Genomic DNA, 23,736 nt, shown 5'->3' on the forward strand with positions numbered 1-23,736 from the left:
ATATTCTGGTGCCCTGAAATGAGAGGACTATGCATAAAAAGTGCTGTAATTTCTCCATGGTCAAACCAAAATGTATAAATACCTTTTAATAAAATCTGGAATGTGCACTTTTAATCACATGTGAATTGTTTCATTACTAATTTAAAACTGGGGAGCACAGGGGCAAATAAAGGAGAAAAGTATCTTTGACCTAAACATTATGGAGACCATTGCATGTCCCAAGTATAATTTTAGTCACTAAAATCAATCCCCAGGTTATAACAAGGTTCCAGTGCTGAGAATGGCTCAAAAGATGGAAATCGATAGAGGGTGGGAAAAGAGGATCAAAGAGTGGATGAGCAAGCAGGTGTGCGATGAACAGAAACATCCCTTACACACCCAGAATAGCTTTCTCCTGAATGGAACCAGACTATTTGCCCCAACCGTTGTGCAGCAAGTCGTTCTTCACTGGGCAGTGCAATGTTCTGAATTCCTGATCACATTGAGACGTGACATCAAAACTCAATTATCAGTAAAAGACCATAGGGACTTGGGGAAAGAGACCATCAAAATGGAAAGGGGGACATTTCGCCAGAAAAACTGAAACCCACATATAGCTCAAATGTTACCACAAATAATCAACCACTGAGGACTACCGTATGTACACATGTATTAGTCAAGTTTTTGGACCAATATTTTGAGGGGGGTGGGGGGTGGTGGTGGTTGAGTTTCACACAGATCATACTTCTGACCGAGGGAAGTACCGGTGTTGTTCAAGATGTCAGGAGCTTGGATAGGTGGGCAGCTGGGTGGTAAATCCACATTCGGGATGGCAGGAGTCCGGGGCCAAAAATAGTAGTGTCACTTTTACAAGGGGTCACAAGGAAAGTGCAATTTTCGGGCCAAAGAATGGAGGGGTCGACTATTTCATGGTATTCTGTATATATACGGTATTTCTCTGGGAAGGAGTTTAAAAAAAAACCAGAAAATTTATTGGGTGAAATTTTATGTTTAAGTATATTACATCAAACCATACAAAAGGAACAGCAAGTACAATCAGAAACATGAACAAAACTGACTAGGATCAGTAATGTAATTTTGCACAGCCAGTGCTCATGTGTTAATCTTTTCTAAGAGGCAACGATTCCTCTCGGATTCCGTCTTTTGTAATGGTGCAAATCTTTAGACAGTCACCAGTATAAACATCTCTCTCAGCCGCAGAAATGAAAACATCTTTAACTAGCTGCGTTGCTTTTTCCACTGTGAGGGGGAGTTGCTCTACTGACTCCATGTTCTTGTATCCAATCTGACAAAGGAAATGCGGAAAATTAGAACCCAACTCCATTTTGAAATTGTCAGATTTCATCTAGTAATTTTAAATTCACCAGTTATATTTAAAGTGTACAATTTAAAAGAAAGATTAAATGGAAATAAATTAAAATAATCCATTTTAACAGAAGAGGGTTCACACCGTTTCGCTATAGATTGTTAAATTACACTAGACAATAGGTCGTTGAAAATTCATTTTCTACATTTGCACTTGACAAGTTTCACCAGGACATTGCAATCTAGGAAAAGCAGTATCAGGGCAACTGGAATCCATCAATGCTGAGCAAATATTGTTGGATACTGACACGAGAGGCATCAGGTGCTGAGTACAAACGAAAATCAGCGGCAAAACATTTTTAGGTCAGTTGAAATGGTAAATTTAATAAAATTTAATGTTTTTCCAACTTTCTACGTAATACAGCAAATCTGAAATGATCTTTGTGTTCAGCTTGAAGTTGTCTATCATAAGCTCCAATTTTTTTCCAGAAAACAAATCTTCTGAAAAAAAAAATTGTTGTCCGGTGTTTTAATTCCATGAACCAAGACTCTTCTCTGAAATCAGGACCTGGCTCAGACAACCACATGCAGTCAGTTTCCTTGTGAAGGTTGTTAAGAAACAATTAATTTAGGTCAAAAAGGCATTACCTGGTTGTCCAGGAGCGGCTGCAGCATGGCACTGGCGGAGCCACCAGCTATGTAAGCATTTCGCTGGTAGGATCCCACAGGATCAAAGCTATACACTGCACCCTTCCCTGCATTGAAAGAATGCAAACCATAATTAACATCTAAATGAATCAATTTCTACAGTTAAAGATGAAGACCCAATGTTACAAATATACCTTCTTCCCCTCAGTCAACACATTTTTGAATGGGCAATGATCCACAGACATTGCCTCATTTTCTCTTCTTTTGCATCATTTTAAAAAAAAGTAATTTATAGCAATATTTGCACTGTAAAACAATGAATTTCATGACGTGTTCATGAAAATAAATTCTGACTTTCTAAAACCCTGGCAAATGTTCTGTGGAGTATGATGAGGACTAGGGAATTTGGGGGAAATGGTGGTGTCTTAAGAAGTGTTACAGTTGAGAAGGTCCTGATGTGCGCGATGGTAGACCAATCTCATGGCCCGATCAGATATATCCTAGGACACTGTGGATCATAGAGAGGAAATTAGCAGGTGAGAACTATGACATCATCAAGTACAGGCAAAGTGCTGGAAGACTGGAGTAGGGCAAATTAACCTCTATTCAAAAAGGGCTGCAGAGAAAAGCCACTGGGGAGTGACCCCACACATCTATGATTGGTAAATTACTAGACAATATTCTGAGAAAGTAGATATACATGCACTTGGATAGAAAAGGGGTGATTAGCACAGTTTTGTAAGTGGGAGGTCATGTCTCACAAATCTGATTGTTTTTGGAAGATGCGACGAAAAGGTTGACAAGGGCAGAACTGTGGATGTGGCATTTCTGTGTATTTACTACAATCAAAGCATCTGCAGAATTCCATGTTTCACTCCACTGTGGAATCTATGGATTTAGCATTTCAATAAAGTCCTCCTCCATAGGTTGCTCTGGAAGATTAGATTGCATGGGATCCAAGAAAAGTTATTCCAAATGAGAACAATATAGGCCTCATGGAAGAAAGCAGAGGGTGATGGTGGAAGGACTGGAGACCTGTGACTAGTGGTGTGTCTCAGAGTTTAGTGCTGGGGTGCCGTTTGTCATCTATATCAATGATTTATGAAAATGTACACGCATGATTAGTAAGTTGGCGGATGAGACTGAAGTGATCGGTAATATAGGTTGACAAAAACTGCAGCCAGGATCTTGATCAGTTGGGAAGGTGGGCAGAAGAATGGTTGATAGAATTTAATACAGAGAAATGTGAGGTGTTTTATTTTGGAAGTCCTAACATGGGCAGGATCTACACAGAAAATAGTGGGGATTTGGGGAGTGCAGTACAGCAGATGGATCCAAGAGTACAGCTACACAGTGCCTTGAAATAGGATGGGCAAAAAGACTGTCGACACATCCAAAGGGGAATGGGTAACTAGAGTCTGGGGTGGGGGGGGGGGGGGAGGGTGGGGGGGAAAGGAAGAGAATTAATAGAAAGTGGGGTGCACCTTTTTTTCAAATTGTATAAAAGGATGGTGGATGTATGGAAGAAGCTACTGGAGCAATTAGTTGAGGCAGATACCATTACAATGTTTGAGAAACATTTAGACCAAATCATAGGTTTAGAGTAATACTGGCCAAATTCAGGAACTAGTGTTGGTGGGGAATTTTGGTCAGTGTTGCTAAAGGGCCCATTTCCACACGGTACATCTCCAGCTTTAGGAACTCAGTCATTCTGACTAGCTCAGAACTCTCTAATTCTGCAGGTCATCTGTGTTGCTCAGTTTTTCTATAGTCTGGTCTGCTGAATAGGTTTCACAGCTTAACCACTGGCAACACGTTACACAGACAAAAGAGATTAAATTGTTCCCAACTGCTCCATTTGGTCATCTGGTTTCACCCCATTAGATGTATTCCATCCATTCCCCACATTTCTGCCACCAAAAACTGACACATTTTCTCTTCATAGGAAAGATCTCCTGGACCTGAAGCACAAGTCTGTGATGCCCTATTTACACCCAATTAACCTACATCCCCAGAATTGTGGGAGAAAACCGCAGCCCCTGGGGAAAACCCACACAGACACGGGGAGAACGTACAAACTCCTTAGTGTGGGATTCCAACCCCAATCGCTGGGCTACAAAGGCATAACCACCACGCCAAACGTGCCACCCTGTGACGTGAACTTTGCCAACATTATCTGCTTTTACCTCAGATTTACAGTATCTGGAGATTTTGATTTTTAAAATCACTAAGGAAATATTAGAGATCAAATATTTCTCACACAACTTCAGAAGCATCTTAAAGGAGGAAGAAAGCCAAGCGGAGAACAAGAATCTCAAGGCATGTCCAGAGTATGTACTACCCGAATAGATCTGGAATCCATGCTCTCATGTGACAGGCATGGATAACTAGAAAGTAAATGAAACTATAGGATAGTCACTGTTAAAAGCTCACCTTCTTCATCAAGGCCACCAATTATATTGTAAACGTAGTAAGGGAAAAAGCGCCGAGAATACAAAATAGTGGAAAGCATTGCCGCCACTGCTCCACTTGTCATGGTCTTATTATTTGAATGTTTGTACATCTGTAATATTAATAACATAGAAAGATTAACTAAAATACAAAAGCCCTGTTGCTCAAAATAGCTATGAAAAAAATCTCTAGTCCCATTTAAAGGCTTCACAAATTAATCCAGTTTCAAAGAACCATGAGCCCACAGCACATCTAAAACAAATAGATAACCCAAGTGATTATCAAAGTGAAGGTGTCTGAAAGAAACTGAAGAGATAGATATAGGCTCAAATGTAGTAAATTGGAAGAATAGATATTCTATGTAAGCAAACAAACTATACCCAACAGAAGGCCACTGGAGACGGCAGCAGAGTGGTTACAACAGGAGATGATCTATTGCCAATTAATGGATCATCACCTCTACGAACCATACAGTACAGAAATGTACTTCAGTTAAATTACACTGTGATCATTTCACATACCCAAGGCAGCCTGGCATTCATGAATAGATATCCATTTTACAGGAATTCAAATACCTTTAATCTTGCATCAATTATTTTTGTTAGCGTAAGACAGTCTCCATGGAATCCAGTGCACCCAATCACTGTTTGGTCCGTCCTAATTAAATTATTAGAAAGAGTTGGTAATAGTGATACCATACTGATACAATTAATTTAATAATCAATAAACACAATTCAGGGAGAGATGTTAATGTATCTATAAGAGTGAGGGATGCGCACACATGCGTAGAAGGCTTGGATCACTAGAGGCATGGAAACAGTCTACATCAGGTTCTCCACTTTAATAAAAATGTACATCAGATCCAGGAACCTTTTGCTTGTTTAATTGTTTAGTGACAGGCCTTTGCAAACAATTCAAATATTGTGGCACAACTTTACCCACTCATCAATTCAGATACAGAGCTCACCCATAATCTGTGGATTATTTGAGTGTACTAGCCAGAGTTGAATGCCTGAAAGAACCAAAATACCTAACACCACATCAGAGATCAGCTCACCGAACTTACAAGATGGCCAAACCTGGGCCATTTGCTGTCTTTCATGAGCTAATTGCATCCAAGGGAGGAGGGAGAAAGAGAGAGAAGTGCAGTATTTCAATACTTGTTCATTTAACTACAAGATCAGTTAATGGACAATAATGTTACCAGGATTGGAGAGTATGTCTTTTGTCCCAAGGTTGACTGAGTGAAGGCCTTTCTCTTAGGAGCGACGAAGGATGAGAGGAGACTTAATGGAGGTATACAAGAGGGGTAGGTAGGGTGGACAGCCAGTACCTCTGCCCTAAGGCAACAATAGCAAATACCAGAGGACATCTACTTAAGGTGAGTGGAGCAAAGTTTAGGAGAAGTCAAAGTCAAGTTTTTTTTTAAAACCCAGAGAATGGTGGGTGCCTGAAATACATTGCTGGGGGTGGTGGTGGAGGTTGTTACAATAGGGGCATTTAAAAGACTCTTAGATAGGCACATGAATCTAAGAAAGAGGATTATGTGCATGAAGTTGGGAAAGGTTAGATTGTTGCTGAGAAAGCTTATACAGGTCAGCACAACATCACGGGTCAAAGGGTCTGTCCTGTGCTGTAATGTTCTAAGTTCTAAAGAAAACTGGAGAAAATTGGCATAAGAAATAAATAATTTAGCAGTTTCAAAAATACGACAAAGCCATTGATAAAGAAACAAATTTTTAAAAACATAAAACTGTATTCAATGAAAAATATTAGGTAACACGCAAGGTTTTAAGACTCACAATTTGTACCACTTGGGTGAGTTGCGGCTGTGAATGGAATAACCTTCGCTCAGTCGTGTATCTGAAGCAACGATGGAAAAGTCTTCCCCAGCTAAGGCTAGCACAGTACTTTAAAAATGAAACAGAGGTGGCAGTGGGGGATGGCAAAGAGGAAGTGTCAGAATGATCATTCGAAACCAAAAAATAGTCATTTTTAACTGCATCTTTCAAAATAAACACATTGATGTGAAAATCACAGTCCCTATTTCAATACGGTTATTTCCAATAAACAACAAAAACTATTTACTTGATATTCATTACATCCTTAAATTAAAATATTCTTCCACATTTTCAACATACACGATTATCTCTAGAAATTAAGTGCATTTATATAGAACCAAACATTAATCCAGGGCTCTCCAGAATGTTTTGTGAAAAATGCATTAATGTGCATTATCAATTGGTCAAAAAAAACACAGCAATTTCTCAGCAGCAAAGATCTAATCCACATTTATCTATATGCTCATCTATGACTTATTACCGACACTGGACTCCAGTTGAAGGCTAACAATGAAGCTGACCCTCTTAGACGCAGATAGGAAGGGGTAAAATAAAGGAAAATGTATTTTGCGCCTTTTCCCAGAACCATGGAACACTACACCATAAAAACAGGTCCCTTTGGCCCTTCTAGTCTGTCCCAACCCATTTTTTTTTGCCTAGCCCCACTGACCTACCCTCCATACCTATCCCATCCATGTATCTGTCCAAATTCTTCTTATATGTTAAAAATGAGCCCACATTAACCACTTCAGCTGATAATCACGTTCCACATTCCCACCACATTGTGTGAAGATGGCAAGTATTTCTGAATTTGAAATACATCAATATTTGTTTAGGTGGAATATAAATTTGTTACAACAATATAATGTGCCTATTTTAAAACATTTAATGAAGTTATGGATAAAGAAAAATAAAATGACAGGTTCTAGGAGTAAATTATTGGCTTTGACTCCGTTGTATAATAAACAACTTATTTCTTTTTCAATACATAATCAAAGTTTATTGCATTGGAGATTTAAAGGTGTGAAAAATTTGGGAGATCGTTTTAAAGAGGGTAAGTTTTTGTCTTTTAATCAGATGAGGGAAGATTTTGGTATTCTTCCTCCTTTAAGATGCTTCTGAAGTTGTGTGAGAAATATTTGATCTCTAATATTTCCTTAGTGATTTTAAAAATCAAAATCTCCAGATACTGTAAATCTGAGGTAAAAGCAGATAATGTTGGCAAAGTTCACGTCACAGGGTGGCACGTTTGGCGTGGTGGTTATGTCTTTGCAGCCCAGCGATTGGGGTTGGAATCCCACACTAAGGATTCCATTTTCACTCCTAACCCATGACCTCTGCTTTGTATCTCACCCACCCTCAATGGGAAAAAAACTCTCTACACTTACTCTGTCCATCCCCCTCAATGTTAAATACCTCTATCAAATCTCCCCTCATTTTTCTATGCTCTAGTGAATAAAGTCCTAACCTGTTTAACCTTTCCCTGTAACTCAGTTCCTGAAGTCCGGGCAAAATCATAGTAAATCTTCTCTCCACTCTTTCTATCTTGATGTCTTTCCTGTAGTTTGGTGATCAAAACTGCATTCAAATTTGGCCTCACCATTATCTTATACAACTTTACAATAACATCCCAACTCCTATACTCAATACTTTAATTTATGAAGGCCACTATGCAAAAAGCTCTCTTTACAACCCTATCCACCTGTGACATTTTACAGTAGAGCAGGGCCCTCTGTTCTACTGCACTCCTCAGTGCCCGACCATTTACTGTGTATGTGCTTTCTTAGTTTGTCCTTCCAAAATGCAAAACCTCACACTCGTCTGCATAAATTCTATCTGCCATTTTCCAGCTGGTTCAGATCACTCACAAGCTTTGAAAACCTTCTTTACTGTTCACAACACTTTAAAAAAACTTTATTTATTCGTTCAAAAACCAAATATGACATATACAGCAATTAAAAATGAACATTTTTTAATATATATATATATATATATAAAAAAAAAGAAAAGAGCCCCCCTTCAGCCAACTCTCCTAAGGAGAGCCATAAAAAAAAGAAAAAAGAAATATTAAAAAGTTAAATATACATTTTAAAATCTAATCAATATAAATTGAAATGTAAATATTCTGAGTATAACAGCCACTTATTAATAAAAAAATTATAATTATCATGTGAAACGTACATAATTTTTTCCATTATTAAACAATGTTTCATCTCATTATGCCATCTATTAATATCAATCATATCTGTATCTTTCCAAGTACTAGTAATACATTTTTTCGCTACGGATAAAGCTAAATATACAAAAGCAAGCTGAAACTTATCTAATCCCAAACCTTTCAGAGGTTACAAACTACCCAATAAAAATACTGTTGGTTCTAAAACTATTTTAATCTTATACAGATATTCTAAAAATGATTGAATTTTCTTCCAAAAAGATTGTATATGTATACATAACCAAACAGCATGAAAAAAAGTTCCAACCGTATCACCACATCAAAAACACAAATCTGATTCATTAAAACCATATTTTTTAAATTTTTCAGGTGTCAAGTATAATTGATTTAAAAAATTGTAATTAATCATGCATTTATCAATCTAGTTACACTATCATAACAGATATCTAACCAATCCTCTTCAGAAAAAGTAAAACCAATATCCGCTTCCCATTTAATTTTAGATCTATCCCAACCCTTTTTATCCATACCATCCTGTAATATTTGATACATAAATGAAATATAACCCTTCTCTGGTACCTTCATAAGAGAAGTCTCAAATTTAGTCATTTTAGGTAAAATCATCTCTCTATCAAACATACATTTTACCAAAGATTGAATTTGATAATAAAGAAATAAAGAGTTCTTATCAATACCAAAATCTTCCTTCATCTGATTAAAAGACAAAAACTTACCCTCTTTAAAACAATCTCCCAAATTTTTCACACCTTTAAATCTCCAATGCAATAAACTTTGATTATGTATTGAAAAAGAAATAAGTTGATTATTATACAATGGAGTCAAAGCCAATAATTTACTCCTAGAACCTGTCATTTTATTTTTCTTTATCCATAACTTCATTAAATGTTTTAAAATAGGCACATTATATTGTTGTAACAAATTTATATTCCACCTAAACAAATATTGATGTATTTCAAATTCAGAAATACTTGCCATCTCAATTTTAGCCCAACTAGGAGGCCGTACCAAATCCATCAATGAACTAATAAATTTAAGTTGGGCTGCCTCATAATAATTTTGAAAATGTGGTAAATGTAGTCCCCCTAACTCATATTTCCAAGTTAATTTATTCAAAGCTACTCTCGAAAACTCCCTAACCATTTTATTTAAATCTCGAAAATTTATCAAGTAAATATGGAATAGATTAAAACAAATATTGAATATGCAGAAAGATATTCATCTTAATTGTATTTATCCTTCCCATTAAATTAATAGGTAAATCTTTCCATTTAATCAAATCAGTTTTAATTTTTTTCATTAACAGAACATAATTTAATTTATATAAAGATTGATAATTAACATTCAAAATTATACCCAGATATTTAATTCAATCAGTCCACTTCAAATTAATAATATTCTTATAAACTGAATAATCTCCTTCAGTTACCGATACTATTTCACTTTTTTCCCCAATTAACTTTATATCCAGAAAGACGTCCATATTGTATTAAACATTCCTTCAAATGCAAAAGTGACTGAGCTGCGTTTATTAAAAACACCAATACATCATCAGCAAATAAATTAATTTTATACTCCTCATCTAAAACTTTCGTACCTTGTATCTGTGTATTTTGTCTTATCAACTGTGCTAAAGGTTCAATCACTAACGCAAACAAAGCTGGTGATAAAGGACAACCTTGACGAGTTGATTGAGTTAACTTATAAGATTCCGAAATCAAACCATTCGTCAATACTCTAGCTACCGGTTTACTATATAGAGCCCTAAACCAACCAATAAAAGAAGGACCAAACTTAAATTTCTCCAAAACTTTAAACAAAAAAATTCCATTCAACTCTATCAAATTCTTTTTCTGCATCTAAGGATATCACAATCAGATGATCTAAAGATTGTCGAAATCTATGAATCAAACTAATCATGCGCAAAATGTTTTCTGAAGCATATCTATTCTTTATAAAACCTGTTTGATCAATATGAATCAACTTTGGTAAAAATTTAGCCAATCTATCCGCTAATATTTTAGCTATTATTTTATAATCTACATCTAACAATGAAATTGGTCTATATGAAGATACCTTCAAGGATCTCTATCTTTTTTTTTAGGAATTACTGTAATTAAAGCACTAGAACAAGACTCAGGTAAATCATAATGTTCTCCAACTTGACATAATACATCCCTAAACACTGTAGATAAATCATCATAAAAAATTTTATAAAATTCAACCGAAAATACGTCATCACCAGGCGATTTTCCGTTCGGCATTTCCAGCATAGCCATTTTAATTTCCGAGTCAGTAAATGGTTCATCTAACTCCTGTATATCTCCATCCTCTAATATCGGTAAATTCAACTGTGATTTTAAAAAAATCAATCTATCCAGTTTCCTGTTTTCCTTCAGATGTATGTAACTTTTTATAAAATTCATCATTAATCTCACAAAGTTTATAAGTAATAAGAGAATTCCGTCTAACAACATTAATAGTCCTCGATATCTGTTCTTTCTTTAATTGCCACACCAATACCTTGTGTGCTTTCTCTCCCCATTCGTAATACCGTTGTTTAGTCCTATTAATCACACATTCAAATAAGATTTCAAAGTATTATATTCCAATTTCAACCAAGATAATTCTATTTTCTGATCTTCTGTAGCATCTTTCTGAAATTCCTTTTCTAACTCATCGATCTGTTTCTCTATTTTCAAGACTCTGATTTAATCAATTCTTTTTTTATTTTAGAAGTATAACTAATTATTTGTCCTCTCAAATAGGCTTTCATAGCATCCCATAATACAAACTTACTTTGAACAGATTTAGAATTTTCTTTCAAAAAAAATTAATTTGTTTCTTCAAAAAATCAATAAATTCCATACTTTTAACAACATTGTATTAAATCTCCAATGATAAGCTATTTGAATTTTCTCAGAAGTTTCACATGTAAAATATAACAGAGCATGATCTGAAATCACCCCACTTTTATATTCCGCTTGTTGTATTTTCCCTTGTAAGTGTGCCAATACTAAATACTTGAAAACGATTCATGTCTAGATGAATAAAAGGAAAAATCTTTCTCTGTCGGATTAAGACATCTCCAAATATCTACTTAATTAAGATCTTTCATCAACGCTTGGACCTGAATTGCCACCTTGGATTTTTTTTACTTTCTTCAGAGATTTATCTAATAAAGGTTCCAAAACATAATTAAAATCACCACCAACTAAAATATTATCATTAGCTTAACCCAAACATAAAAATGCATCCGAAATAAATACTTCATTATCTGCATTTGGAGCATAAATATTAAGTAAAGTCCAAAATTCACTAAAAATCTTACAATTCAATTTAAGAATACATCCTGCCTTTTCCTCCATTGACTGTAATTCAAAAGATAAATTTTTATGTATCAAAATTGCTACACCTTTTGCTCTAGAATTAAATGAAGAAGAATATACATGCCCAACCCAATCACTTTTTAATTTCACACTTTCCTTCACATTCAAATGTATTTCTTGGAAAAAGGAAATATCAATTTTCATTTTCTTAATATATGCCAAGACTCGCTTACGTTTAATTGTACTATTTAATCCTCGAACATTAAAAGTAGTAAACCTCAACTTTGACATATCTACTATTATTACTAAATAACAATAATATCTTTATATGAAAACTCAAATCAATGTATATAGGCCCTCCAATTTAAAAAAAAATCACAAATTAAAAACTAAAAAATAAAAAAAAAAGAAAATCCCCCCCCCCACAAAAAACAAAAATTGGGTGTGGGTCACCCACCAGTGGCTGATGACTAGTAAAGAACTTAGTGCAAATCTCCCCCTCCCCAGCCAGTCAGTAACATCAAAATATCATAATAACAAAAGAAAAAATAGAATAAGAAAATTCTTCTTTTCATCCAGAAGATTCCAATCTCGAAGATCCCATTTCGGAAGGAGGTGGCCTCTTTCCATTCCCGTTTTTCCCATTTCTGCCATTTCTTTCGTTTCCAGAGCTACCAAATTTTTCTTTAGGAGATAATGGTGGACTACGTCTTTATCCTCTTATATCAGGCAATGAATCAATCTCAAAAAAACAAAATTGATAGTTTCCGTAAAATACCTTTAATACTGCAGGGTAACGAAAAGTAGACTTATAACCTTTACGCCATAAAACTTCTTTAACTGGATTAAATCGACGTCGACGTTGAATGACATCTTGACTCAGATCAGGATAAAAAAAGACACTGCTATTCTGAATCAATAATGGGGTTTGTCATTGTCTCTCATTTTGTACTGCAAGTCGAAGTATTGCTTCTCTATCCAAATAACTCAAACATCGAATTATAACCGGTCTCGGTGGTTGACCAGCTGAGGGTATTCTTCTTAAAGCTCCTTGGGCTCTTTCCAGTGCCAATCCCCCCCAGAGAAAAATTCTTGCCCTAATATTTGCGGAATCCAGTCTTTAAAAAAACGAAGAGGATCTTGTCCTTCTATCTTCTTTCTTCTTCTTTGGCTTGGCTTCGTGGACAAAGATTTATGGAGGGGTAATGTCCACGTCAGCTGCAGGCTCGTTTGTGGCTGACAAGTCCGATGCGGGACAGGCAGACACGATTGCAGCGGTTGCAAGGGAGAATTGATTGGTTGGGGTTGGGTGTTGGGTTTTTCCTCCTTTGTCTTTTGTCAGTGAGATGGACTCTGCGGTCTTCTTCCAAGGAGGTTGCTGCCCGCCGAACTGTGAGGCGCCAAGATGCACGGTTTGAGGCGATATCAGCCCACTGGCGGTGGTCAATGTGGCAGGCACCAAGAGATTTCTTTATTCAGTCCTTGTACCTCTTCTTTGGTGCACCTCTGTCTTGGTGGCCAGTGGAGAGCTCGCCATATAACATGATCTTGGGAAGGCGATGGTCCTCCATTCTGGAGACGTGACCTACCCAGCGCAGTTAGATCTTCAGCAGAGTGGATTCGATGCTGTCGGCCTCTGCCATCTCGAGTACTTCGATGTTGGTGATGAAGTTGCTCCAATGAATGTTGAGGATGGAGCGGAGACAACGCTGGTGGAAGCGTTCTAGGAGCCGTAGGTGATGCCGGTAGAGGACCCATGATTCGGAGCCGAACAGGAGTGTGGGTATGCTATACCTTCTGGCAAACCAACAATTTTCACATTATTCCTTCTACTTTGATTTTCCAAATAATCTATTTTTCTTTCTAGCTCCTTCTCACGATTTCCCAATTCTATGACTGATTTTTCCACCTTCAACACTTTTTCTGTGTTAGAAGTCACTTGTTGTTTACAGTCCAAAAAAGCAGTCTGAAGTTTTTTTAATTCTTCATAAGATGCATCCACACGTGTCTTAACCACATTTAATTCTGAACTTATACCAGCATTCATTTGAACCATTTCACTGAATTTGAGATGTCAACAAAGGTTTTATAACAGCTTGAATAATTACATTTAATTGCATACACTGTGAATCGGTAAATCTCAGCTCTTCTCTCTCTGACATAGTGGCAGAACAAGGTAACTGCAGCTCTTGCAGAAGGCATTTTAAAAGTTTTATTGTGGGTCTGGACTCCCAGTGACAGCATCCTGACTTCCTCAGGGGGTCGCCGCTGGTCTCCCCCCGTATTTCGTTGTTTTCTCATCAATTCGTGAAGAAAAGTGATGTCTTCAGATTGAAATGCTACCTGATGCATTTCCAACAATGGAGTCGTCTTCCTGCGTGCTCCCTCCATTGAAATCGAAAGGCACTTCTTGGGAAACCGCACCTTCTTCCGGAGAATGGGTAATTCCAGCGCCATCCTTCATTTGGTGAGCAAAAGGTATTTTTTTAGCCCCCACAGGTGATCTTTGGGATTTAAGCAATGAAGAGATTGAGCCTGGGGCTGTATCAAGTCATCTAGGCCCCAGATCTTCAGCACTTCGAAAATGTAACTTCTTCTGAACTTGAGGTTCAGTCTTTTTACCATTAGTGGCCATAATAATTCCTTAATACTTTAAACTAAAATTTAAAATGTTTAAACTTGAAAACAAAGGGTTAAAAAACAGGTATTTAAAAGTCTGGCCAGAGAGATCGAGATTGCACGTCTAGACTCTATGCCATCTTGCCACGCCCCCCTACACAGCCAATCTTAGTGTCATCTGCAACCTTGCTAACTCAATTTATCATGTTTTGATCCAAATCAATGATATTGATGACAAACAACAAAGGTCCCAGCAGTGATCCCTGAGGCCCACCACTAGCCATATGCCTCCAATCTTTAAAGCAATCATTCACCACTACTCTCTGGCTTCTCCCATCCAGCCAATGTCGAATCCAGTTCACTACTTCACATGACTACCTAGCGTCAGAGCCTTCCTGACTAACCACTTATGAGGGACCACGTCAAAGGCTCTACTAAAGTCCATGCAGACAACATCCACAGCCATTCCTTCGTCAAATTTCCAGGTAACCTCCAAAAAAATTCTACAGAATTGGTTAAACATGACCTACCAAGCACAAAGCCATGTTGACTATCCCCAATCAGTTTCTGGCTATCCAAATAAGTGACTTTCCAATAATTTTCCTATTACTGACTTCAGGCTCACTGGCTTATAATTTCCAGGGGTTACTCTTGGAGCCTTTTTTAAAACAACATGAGCTACCCTCCAGTCCTCTGACACCACACCTGTGGCTAAGGACATTTAAAATATTTCTGCCAGAATCCCCGCAATTGCTACACTAGCCTCCCTCAATATCCAAGGGAATATCTTATCAGGCCCTGGGGATTTATTTAAGGAAGCAAGCACTTCCTCCTCTTTAATCTGTACAGGTTTCATGACCTCACTGCTTGTTTTGCTCATTTCTAATGACTCAGTGCCTGTTTCCTGAGTGAATACTGATGAAAAACATTCAAGATCTTCCCCCATCTCTTTTGTCTCCTTACAAAGTGCCGACCACTCTGATCTTCAATGGGGCCAATTTTGCCCTTTAATAAACCTGTAGAAACCCTTAGGATTTTCCTTCACATTGTCGGCCAAAGCAACCTCATGTCTTCTTTTAGCTTCCTGATTTCTTTCTTGAGGGTTTTTTTTTGCATTTTAAAAAAAATACACCTCAAGTACCTCAATTGTTCCATGTTGCCTTTACCTCCTATACACCTTCTGAACCAGATCTCCAATATCCCTCAAAAAAACCTAAGGTTCCATAGCCTGCGAACCTCGCCTTTAATCCTGACAGGAACGTACAAACTGTACTCTCAAAATTTCACCTTTGAGGTCCTCCACTTACCTCACACATCCTTGCCAGAGAATAAATTATTCCAATCCATGCATTCTAGATCCTCTCATTTCCTAAAACTGGCCTTTCTCCAATTTAGAATCTCAACCAAAGGTCCAATCCTTTCCTTCCCCATAATTCTTTGGCTTGGCTTCGAGGATGAAGATTTATGAAGGGGGTAAATGTCCACGTCAGCTGCAGGCTCGTTTGTGGCTGACAAGTTCGATGCGGGACAGGCAGACACGGTTGCAGCGGTTGCAGGGGAAAATTGGTTGGTTGGGGTTGGGTGTTGGGTTTTTCCTCCTTTGCCTTTTGTCAGTGAGGTGTGCTCTGCGGTCTTTTTCAAAGGAGGTTGCTGCCCACCGAACTGTGAGGCGCCAAGATGCACAGTTTAAAACTAATGGCATTATGATCACTGGACCCAAAATGTTCCCCTACAAAATGTTCTGTCACCTGCCCTGCCTCATTCCCTGAAAGGAGATCTCGTATTACATCCTCTCTAGTTGGTATATATAAATATATATATATATATTTAGAAAATTTTCTTGAACACATCTGATGAACTCTAAGCCATCCAACCCTTTTACAGTATGGGAGTTCCAGTCAATGTAGAAAATTAAAATCCCCTATTAAATTCCCTGCAACAGTCTGCTATCTTTCTACAGATTTGTTCCTCCAGTCTCATTGTCTATTGGGCAGTCTATAATATGAGTGTGGTCATACCTTTCCCATTTTACCCTCAGTAGACAAGCCCTCTGGTTTGTCCTGCCTGAACACAGCTGTGATCACTAATGCTGCTCCTTCCCCTTTCTTCAGCCCCATTCTATTGCATCTAAAGCAACAGCAGCATGGAACACTAAACTGCCAGCCTTTCCCCTCCTGCAGCCAAGTTTCACTAATGGCCACAATGCCTTAATTACACGTGCTAATCCACACTCTAAGCTCATCTACCTTTCCTACAATACTCTTTGCATAGAAATGGATGTACTTTAGAAAAATTCCACCATGTATAACCCATTGACTTTAACAGTGCATGCAATTTTAACATCTTTTCCCACCTCCAGCTGCTCTTGCAATTTGGTTCCAATCCCCCTGCAAATCAAGTTTAAATTCCCCCCAGAGCAGCGCTAGCAAATCTTCCCTCAAGGATATTAGTCTCCCTCCAGTTCAAATGCAAACAGTCCCTTTGGAACAGGTCCCACCTTCCCTGGAATAGAGTCCAATGATCCAGAAACCTGATGCTCTCCCTCCTGCACCATGTCGTTAGCCACACGTTAAGCTGCATTATCCTATTTCTAATCTCACTGGCATGCGGCACGGGTAGCAATCCTGAGATCACAACCCAGGTGATCCTGACCTTCAACCTACAGCCTAAGAGAGTGTAGAAACCTGCCTTAATGACTATCAACCAGTAGCACTTACATCAACAGTGATGAAGTGTTTTGAAAAGCTAGTGATGCAGTATATCAGCTCCTATCTGAGCAGTGTCATGGATTCATTCCAGTTTGCTCATTGTAGTGACAGGTCTACAGTGGATGCCATCTCACTGGCTCTACACAAAGCCCTAGAACACCTGGACAGCAAAGATGCCTACATCAGCACGCTCTTCTTGACTACAGTTCGGCATTCAACATCATCAACCCCTCAAAACTGATCAGCAAACTCCAAGACCTGGGAGTTAACACCCAACTGTGTAATTGGATCATGGATTTCCTCATCTCCAGACCACGATCAGTGAAAATTGTAAGGATTTCTCCTTCACAATCTTTATCAGTATCGAAGCACACAGAGCTGTGTTCTCAGCCCCTGGTCTACTTACTTTACACCTCCGACTGTGTAGCTTGGTACAACAATAACATCATCTACAAATTTGTTGACGATACCATGGTAGTGGGTTGGAAAGGGGATGAGTCAGTAAACCGGAAGGAGACTGAAAACTTGGCTGAATGGTGCAACAACAACAACCTCGGATTCAATGTCACCAAAACCAAGTTGAATGTTGACTTCAGGCAAGGAAAATCAGAGGTATACATCCAATGAGCACTGGAGGATCAGGGGTGGAGAGAGTGAGCAAATTTAGGTTCTTGGGAGTCACCATCTCCGAGGATCTTTCCTGGACCCTACACACCAATGGCATCATGAAGAAAGCACGACAGCGCCTCTACTTCCTCAAGATTTTGCGGAGGTTTGGTATGACATCAGAAACCCTGGAATATTTTGGCAGAGGTGTGGTAGAAAGTGTACTGACCGGCTGCATTACGGTCTGGTATGGAAACACAAACATCCCTGAGCATAAAGCTCTCCAAAAGGTAATGGACGTAGCCCAGGATATCACAGGCAAAAGCCTCCCCACTATTAAGCACATCTACAAGGAATGCTGCCATAGGAAAGCAGCAGCAATCATCAAAGACTCTCACCACCCAGCACACACTCCTTTCTTGCTGTCATCAGGAAAGAGGCATTGCTGCTACAAGACTCACACCACCAGGTTTGGGGAAGAGCTGCTACCCCTCCACCATCAGACTTCTCAACAACAAACTCAATCAGAGACTCATTTAAGGAGACTTACTTGTGTACTTTATGGATTTTCTTTTTATTCTCTCTGCATTGCTCATTTTGTTGATAGTTCTTTGAGTGTTTACATGTTTTTGTGTAGATTATTTTTGCACTACCAATTAGCAGTAATTTTTCCACACCCACAGGAAAAAGGAATCTCAGGGTTGTAGGTGATATGTGTTCTGACAGTAGATGGACCACAACATTTGGCTGCTCACCCTCCCTCCTGAGAATGCTGTGAACTCAATCGGAGCTCTCTCGGACCCTGGATCCAGGGAGGCACATACCATCTGGAATACTCGATCTCAGGTTAGTTGTGGCACTGGATCAGTGAGTAGAATGGGTGTAAGAAATCAAGTAAAGGGGAAGAAGGCAAGTTGCTTTATTTAAAAAACTGCTTGTAACCCATTTAATATTTTTAAGCAACCTTATATAATTTTAAAATGCTTAACATTGATATCTTAAAAACCCAGGAGTTGGCAGATTTTATCTGTCAAACTGAGGATAAAGGTTGACAGTTAAAAAACGCAAGGGCAGTTTTCAGGATGGATCAATAAGAGAGGGGGAAGAGTTACTGGAGATGATGTAAAAATGAACAGGAGAGAGATGGAGAAGAGAGACCCAGCTAGCAGAATGCCCGATTCCAGTTGGTACATATCGCCAGCGCATGGAAGTACAACGCCCTCCAAACTAACAGCAGACTTTTGGCGAGCACATTGTGAACGTGGGGTAGACCCTCCAGGGGCAGAGCGGAGTGGAAACGGGATCCGAAGTGGAGCGGAGGACTGTCCCCGAATTCGACACGTCTCCCAAACCATCACACTGGGCTGTCGAGGGGGGGGGATCTGAACGGCCCCTATTGGGCTGTCGGGGGGGGGGGGTGGAATCTGACCGGCCCCCATTGGGCTGTCGAGGGGGGGGGATCTGAACGGCCCCCATTGGGCTGTCGGGGGGGGGTGGAATCTGACCGGCCCCCATTGGGCTGTCGAGGGGGGGGGGATCTGAACGGCCCCCATTGGGCTGTCGGGGGGGGGGGGTGGAATCTGACCGGCCCCCATTGGGCTGTCGAGCGGGGGGGATCTGAACGGCCCCCATTGGGCTGTCGGGGGGGGGGGTGGAATCTGACCGGCCCCCATTGGGCTGTCGAGGGGGGGGGGAATCTGAACGGCCCCCATTGGGCTGTCGGGGGGGGGGGTGGAATCTGACCGGCCCCCATTGGGCTGTCGAGGGGGGGGGGATCTGAACGGCCCCCATTGGGCTGTCGGGGGGGGGGGGTGGAATCTGACCGGCCCCCATTGGGCTGTCGGGGGGGGGGGTGGAATCTGACCGGCCCCCATTGGGCTGTCGGGGGGGGGGTGGAATCTGACCGGCCCCCATTGGGCTGTCGGGGAGGGGTGGAATCTGACCGGCCCCCATTGGGCTGTCGGGGGGGGGGTGGAATCTGACCGGCCCCCATTGGGCTGTCGGGGGGGGGCGGGAATCTGAACGGCCCCCATTGGGCTGTCGGGAGGGGGGGGTGGAATCTGAACGGCCCCCATTGGGCTGTCGGGGGGGGGGGGTGGAATCTGACCGGCCCCCATTGGGCCGCGTGGATCAGGCCGGCCGAGCCCGGACATTCCCCGCTCCGCTCGGCCTCCGGCGGCCCGCACTTACCCTCCGTTGAAGGTGTACGGCGAGAAGCGGTGCTGGATGAGCCCGTGGGTTTGAAAGTCCTCCAGGCCCGTCATGTTCCCGAACGAGTGCAGCATTTTTGTTCCTCCGCCCCCCCACCTGCAGCTGAACCGCCCCTCGTCCACTCCTGCTGTCTCACGGCTAAAATGGCGGAGGCAGCGTTACACCCAAATCATTCCCCACCACACCAGCGAAGTGCCCATGCGCCAGAACGGTGCTCCATTCTCTTCGGCCCCCCGAGAAACGTCCCGCGCCTGCGCACACGCCCCTTTCCTGCGCCTGCGCACACGTGCCCCCTCCCTGCGCCTGCGTACACGCGCCCCCTTGCTTGCGCCTGCGCACACGCGTCCCCTTGCCTGCGCCTGATCCCAGCCGGAAGAGAGTGCTCGCCTTTGGTTCTGGAGTTCCCCGTCAATCCCACCTTGTGTCTGCAAGTGATCGAGTCTAACTTGTCCAGGAATGTCACATGCGTGGAAGGCCCCCCTGTCCACACCATCACCTCGACAGGGATTTGATCAGAGCGTGGCTTGGGCGCTTCTCGGCTTCAGGTTGGAAGAAGCTGCGCTAGATGGCCAAGGAAGCCCAGAACGTCACTCAAACTTTCCTCCCCTCCATGGACGCCGTCTGTGAGCCTGAATTAGTGGTGCCAATTCTGAGAGAGGAATTGTTTGGCAAGGACAAGACGTTTAGAAGGTATTGAGCAAGGACTTTGAAAGCCTTTTAACGAACCCTGCCACGTTAAGTTGGCTCAGAAGGTGTTAAAACATGGGATCCAGAATGAGCTGTCCAAATGAATACCACATTGGCTCGGTGTTAGGGGGCAGGAGGTAGTCGTGGAGCTAAACACGATGACACGAATGCTGTGGTTAACAAGTTTGCCCAAATGGCCCATTTTAAATAAGATTATCTGGATTTGTGAGAGATTATTTCTTTTAGGAATTACACACGATTGTAGTCGTACATTAATGATACTTCCCTTGGAATTAGTGTCTCGGTTTAAGGTCAATGGTAGAAGATTGACAGAGAATTTGTTGAAGAAGAATCTTTTCACCTTGGGTCATTGGAATACACTGTGGATGTGAGCGACTGCAGCAGAAGTCAGAGTTAGATCGTTGATCAGCAAAGAAAACAAGCAAGCCAGGGAACAATGAAAGAGAGGGGGAAATGGAGATAGAGAGAAAAAGAGAGAGATAATTAATGTTTCAAATTAATGAATTCTCATAAGATTAGGATATGAACGAGGAACTGAGTTGCAGGGAAAGTGCTGTAATGTTCTATGGTTGTATATCATTGATTTGAAATATTAGCCATTATTCTCTCCACCTGATGAAGATTTCTGGTACAGGTATTTGTAATCTTTTGGTTTTTATTAACAGGGCAGCAAGATGGACACATGGAATTAGAATTTGAAGCTCAAATGCTAATTGAATGAAAGGGGGCATTTCAAACTTGCAAGTTCAGTGCAATCTCAAAAAAAGAAACAACAAAACAAAATAGTATTTGTTTTATTGGCAAAACTCATGGACAACAGATGTAATTTGACAATTTTTTTTAGAAATGATTAAAAATTCTTCAAAGCTAACATTTAAACAATTTAAAAGAACAAATGTTCATTTGCTATAAATAAATAAAATTAGGTGCCAACTTTGTTGTGCATATATATTTAAGAATACCTTTGATTTTTATTTGAATACAGGATTTCTCTGAAGATGCTTATATACTTATAGTAGCTATAGCCAAAGCTACAGAGCAGAATGAATATAAAAGTCCAAACCAAAGATACAACAACAGTGCCTTCTTTCCTGTAATGAATGAGAAACATTGACTGTTAAGAGGTTCAGTTTGAATGCTTTAGAAATTACAGATAAAAATATTACAGGTAATATATAATATATAAAAAGTTAACTGCAATATTCCCAAAGGATATTTAAGAAATATGAGAGTTAATTCAAATGTCGAGACAAAACTGATTTTGGAAATATTCTCAGATCTTTATTTGATATCTAGGATCCAAGCTAATGATACTGACAGGACTCACCCATGTTATGAGAACCCTTTGCAGTGTTAACATTCTCATCTGGTTGCTCCACAGTATTGATCTGCGCTTCAGTTTCAGGTTTCAACTGAATTTCTTTCTCAATAGTTTAACAGAAGTTCCATATATTGATTTTCTGACACATCGTCTGAGAGCAGCTTTTTCTTAGATCTGTACTTAGCTGAACTATGAACCAGAATAATCTACTTTAACTGATCCAATTACCGGAATGTATGAATCTTGCATAGTGATACCAACTACTCTTTGTCAATTCAATGCGACCAATATATTCATGTAGAACAGAGAATAAAAATGATCAGCGAACCAGCTCTAATTATGCACCCTGAGTTTTGATCAGGAAACTTAAACACAAAATAACAGGTTGGGAGTGAATTGTTTCTAAATATGTGTTTTAAGCATGTGCCGGAAGCAGAAGTCACGTGATGCTGAGAGGCTGAAAAGATGTGCCGAGAGCTCCTATCTATAAATATATAAAAGCCTCTAAAACAAGGAAAATATTGTCTATAAAAAGAAATTAAATTACCCATGCTGAAGCAAGATGGACAGGAGAAGCAAGAAGCAGGTGACAGAAGATCAAGACCAGCTAGAAGCAACAGAAACATCGAGTGAAAACTCACTCGACGCTGCCGACCCACAGGCTCCAGCACTACCAGCAGGGCATAATGCAGAAGGTGTGAGGATGAAGCCTGTGACTAAGATGTTCTGGCAGCGGTACTGTTGCTGGCAACCCAAATCGGAGGTCTGGAACAACGACTGGATGCCAGACTAAAAGAAGTCTGCGAACTTCAATTGGGACTCTGACAAATCATGTCGGAGCCCTGGAAGATGAGATGGAGGGTGTCCAGGACAGACAAGAAAGATTGGAAACTATAGCCAACGTGTGGGTCGTTGAAGAAAAACAGCTGATGGATAAGTTGGAATATATGGCAAATTACAATCAGCGCAATAACATCAGACTACTGGGCCTGAAATAGGGGGAGGAAGGGAAGGACTCAGTGGAGTTCCTTGAACACTGGATCCCTGAAGTGTGGGGAAGGGGTTTCAGAGGCCCCCTGGCCATAGAAATGGCCCATCAGACACTCAGTGCCCACCCTACCCAAAATCAATGATCGAGGCCAGTTCTGATCTGGTTTATTAGTACCCGGGACTGGGAATCAATGCTAATCATGGGAGACAAGGGAGCCAGTGGAATTTTTGTTTTGGAGTGGGGGGGAAGATTGATGTTCTCTCCTGACGTAAACGCTGCGCTGCTAAAACAAAGAAAATAATTTGACCAGGTCAAGAAAATACTGAGGGACAAAAAAAGTTGAGTATGCGATGTTGTACCCGGCTACCCTACAAATCATGCTACCTGGAGGGGAGAGGAAATATTTCAAGGAAACATGGGATGCTATGTTATGCACCGGGAGGTAACAGAAAGTGTGTAACCCTGCAAAAACTCAATCAAACCCCCTAAAGGAGCCATGGACGGAATGCCTGAGAAACTATGAGACAAAGTGGTGGGGGGTGATTACAGATCTACAATTATTGAGGATATTGTTGGACAAAGTAGCCAGGATTTTGACAACATTTTGCAATGTCTGGAGGGTTATATATTTTCCTTGTTTTTTTTCCTTTAAAAATGTGAAAATGGGGAAAATAATGGAAGCTCGAGGCTGAAGAGACTATGCAAAGCTGCAGCACAGACCAGGTGAGAGAGAGAAGATGGTACACGGGGAGACTTGAAATAGGAGGGGAAATGGCGCACGAGCAAAGAGGAGAGGTGCCAAAA

At 40.4% G+C, this 23,736-nt stretch overlaps 2 protein-coding genes across 2 annotated transcripts in view; both read right to left on the reverse strand.

The window, feature by feature from the left end:
- Window positions 1-968: 968 nt before the first annotated feature.
- Window positions 969-20,142, reverse strand: psmb1 (proteasome 20S subunit beta 1). Its single transcript, XM_069930816.1, has 6 exons — window positions 19,892-20,142; window positions 6,207-6,314; window positions 4,980-5,061; window positions 4,387-4,516; window positions 1,954-2,060; window positions 969-1,285 (listed from the first exon to the last, which is right to left on the reverse strand). The coding sequence occupies exons 1-6, from the start codon at window positions 19,984-19,986 to the stop codon at window positions 1,100-1,102; spliced, it is 708 nt and encodes a 235-aa protein (XP_069786917.1). The 5' UTR covers window positions 19,987-20,142; the 3' UTR covers window positions 969-1,099.
- A 1,285-nt stretch (window positions 20,143-21,427) lies between these two features.
- LOC138762346 (cation channel sperm-associated auxiliary subunit epsilon-like) overlaps window positions 21,428-23,736 on the reverse strand; it is a 210,417-nt gene continuing 208,108 nt past the window's right edge. The window contains exon 23 of the mRNA XM_069936115.1: window positions 21,428-21,711. Coding sequence (XP_069792216.1) covers window positions 21,573-21,711 — 139 coding nt within the window. The 3' untranslated portion in view covers window positions 21,428-21,572. The remainder of the gene's footprint in view (window positions 21,712-23,736) is intronic.

The sequence above is a fragment of the Narcine bancroftii genome, chromosome 4 (genome assembly GCF_036971445.1).
Source record: "Narcine bancroftii isolate sNarBan1 chromosome 4, sNarBan1.hap1, whole genome shotgun sequence".
Lineage (NCBI taxonomy): Eukaryota > Metazoa > Chordata > Chondrichthyes > Torpediniformes > Narcinidae > Narcine > Narcine bancroftii.